This window comes from Phytophthora infestans, genomic scaffold, assembly GCF_000142945.1.
Source record: "Phytophthora infestans T30-4 supercont1.169 genomic scaffold, whole genome shotgun sequence".
NCBI classification, from domain to species: Eukaryota; Oomycota; class Peronosporomycetes; order Peronosporales; family Peronosporaceae; genus Phytophthora; species Phytophthora infestans.
In genome coordinates this window covers 70,260-72,649 of record NW_003303590.1, presented here as the reverse complement: position 1 = coordinate 72,649, position 2,390 = coordinate 70,260, and the positions used below count along the sequence as shown (strand labels likewise).

Sequence of the window (2,390 nt, the reverse complement as noted above, 5' to 3'; positions counted from 1 at the left end):
AAGGGCTACGCGATCTGCAGTGCCAGTGCGTGGGGTTGATCGCGAATGTGTCCGAACACCCCACGAACCAGCAGAAAATTGTGGCGGAAGGTTTGACGAGTGCGCTCGTTGCGTTGACCAAAGTGGCTCAAGACAGCGCGGAGATTCTGCAAGATGTGAGTCGCGCGCTGGCGAATCTTTGCTCCAACGAGGAGAACCACCAAGCCGTGTACAAACAAGGCGCTTTGTTGAGCCTCATCCAGCTTACCGAGTCTGCAGATGACGTCACGCAGCGGTATGCCGCGATGGGCCTGCGCTTCTTGTCCGCCAACCCGACGATCCGCGTTCACATCGTGCAAGAATCGCTTCTCCAGCCGTTCATCAGGCTGGCGCAGAGTCCGCTGCTGGATTACCAACGCACGGCAGCTGCAGCCTTCTCGAGTTTCTCTCTGAATGAGGAGAACAAGTTGAAGCTGGTTCGTGACGGCGGCTTGGCTCAGATTCTCCGCTGCTGCGCCTACGACGACCTGGAAGTGAAGCGAGATTGCGTCTTCGCTCTCGCGAATATTAACAATCAATTCATTTCTTCCAATCCCTGAGTTTACAGTGAGGGCTTTCGAGAGTGGGAACGTGGGAACAAAATCATTGTCAAATTTGAGCGAGCCTTTTTCGCCGATGCCAGACTAGATTGGATGACAGTAGTGGGAGCGACAACAAACCGCTGTACACATGTTACCAAAGCGGCTGATTAACACCGCGTCGCTAGAGACAAGAGGCCAATCCAAGTGGAGAACAGTAGGCGAGACAAGAATACAGCAGCTGGGGTGTGTGATTGCGGGTGGTTTAATTGCTCAGTTGTGATAAAGGTTTGTTTTGTGCTCCTGAGACCAAGATATAAAATGAATGGATGCTTAGTTACAGAGAAATGAATATTTGATATTGAACCCCGCTGGGCTCCTTGACGTCAACAAGTAATCTACATTCATGTCTATAGATGACGATGTTGAACGACCGGCGGTCTAAGAGACGATCACCGTCGTACTATGCTGTGTCTACCCCAACTAACATACCATGTTAACAAGTGTATCATTTGCACTAAAGCGTCGACTAAAACGATGATGAACTGCGGCAGCATTTAATGACGTTCCACGTATGTATATCTCGTGACTACCTGTCTGTTTTACGTACATCCAAGTAAGCAATAGACGAACCAAAATGCTGGCAACGTTCTGTCCCCGGCGGCATAAATATTAAATGGACATTGGTTTCACATCCAAGACTGTAAAACCCCACTGACGAGATCAATGGCGGTTCCGAAGAGTGTAATCTACCTTCCTTAGAAAAATGCTAAACAATTCCAGTGGATGTTGTATAGGTCTTGACAATCAATATTGCCCCCTACAATTTGGTCAATATTAACAATCAATTCATTTCTTCCAATCCCTGAGTTTACAGTGAGGCTTTCGAGAGTGGGAACGTGGAAACAAAATCATTGTCAAATTTGAGCGAGCCTTTTTCGCCGATGCCAGACTGGATTGGATGACAATAGTGGGAGCGACAACAAAACTCTGTACACATGTTAGCAAAGCGGCTGGAAAAACACCGCGTCGCTAGATATAAGAGGCCAATCCGAGTGGAGAACAGTAGGCGAGACAAGAATACAGCAGCTGGGGTGTGTGATTGCGGGTGGTTTAATTGCTCAGTTGTGATAGAGGTTTGTTTTGTGTTCCTGAGCACAAGATATAAAATGAATGGATGCTTAGTTACAGAGAAATGAATATTTGATATTGAACCCCGCTGGGCTCCTTGACGTCAACAAAGTAATCTACATTCATGTCTATAGATGATGATGTTGAACGACCGGCGGTCTAAGAGACGATCACCGTCGTACTATGCTGTGTCTACCCCAACTAACATACCATGTTAACAAGTGTATCATTTGCACTAAAGCGTCAGCTAAAACGATGATGAACTGCGGCAGAATTTAATGACGTTTCACGTATGTATATCGCGTGACTACCTGTCTGTTTTACGTACATCCAAGTAAACAATAGACGAACCAAAAATGCTGGCAACGTTCTGTCCCCGGCGGCATAAATATTAAATGGACATTGGTTTCACATCCAAGACTGTAAAACCCCACTGACGAGGTCAATGGCGGTTCAAAAGAGTGCAGTCTACCTTCCTTAGAATAATGCTAAACAATTCCAGTGGATGTTGTATAGGTCTTGACAATCAATATTGCCCCCTACAGTTTTGTCAATATTAACAATCAATTCATTTCTTCCAATCCCTGAGTTTACAGTGAGGATTTCGAGAGTGGGAACGTGGAAACAAAATCATTGTCAAATTTGAGCGAGCCTTTTTCGCCGATGCCAGACTGGATTGGATGACAGTAGTGGGAGCGACAA

The 2,390-nt window shown here is 46.3% G+C and overlaps 1 protein-coding gene across 1 annotated transcript; it reads right to left on the bottom strand.

Moving 5' to 3' along the window:
- Positions 1–5: 5 nt before the first annotated feature.
- PITG_20664 (uncharacterized protein) lies at positions 6–1,224 on the bottom strand (the record flags this gene model as incomplete). The annotated part of the gene is made up of 2 exons (XM_002895478.1): positions 6–506; positions 1,168–1,224. The coding sequence occupies 2 exons, from the start codon at positions 1,222–1,224 to the stop codon at positions 6–8; spliced, it is 558 nt and encodes a 185-aa protein (XP_002895524.1).
- Positions 1,225–2,390: the final 1,166 nt, after the last annotated feature.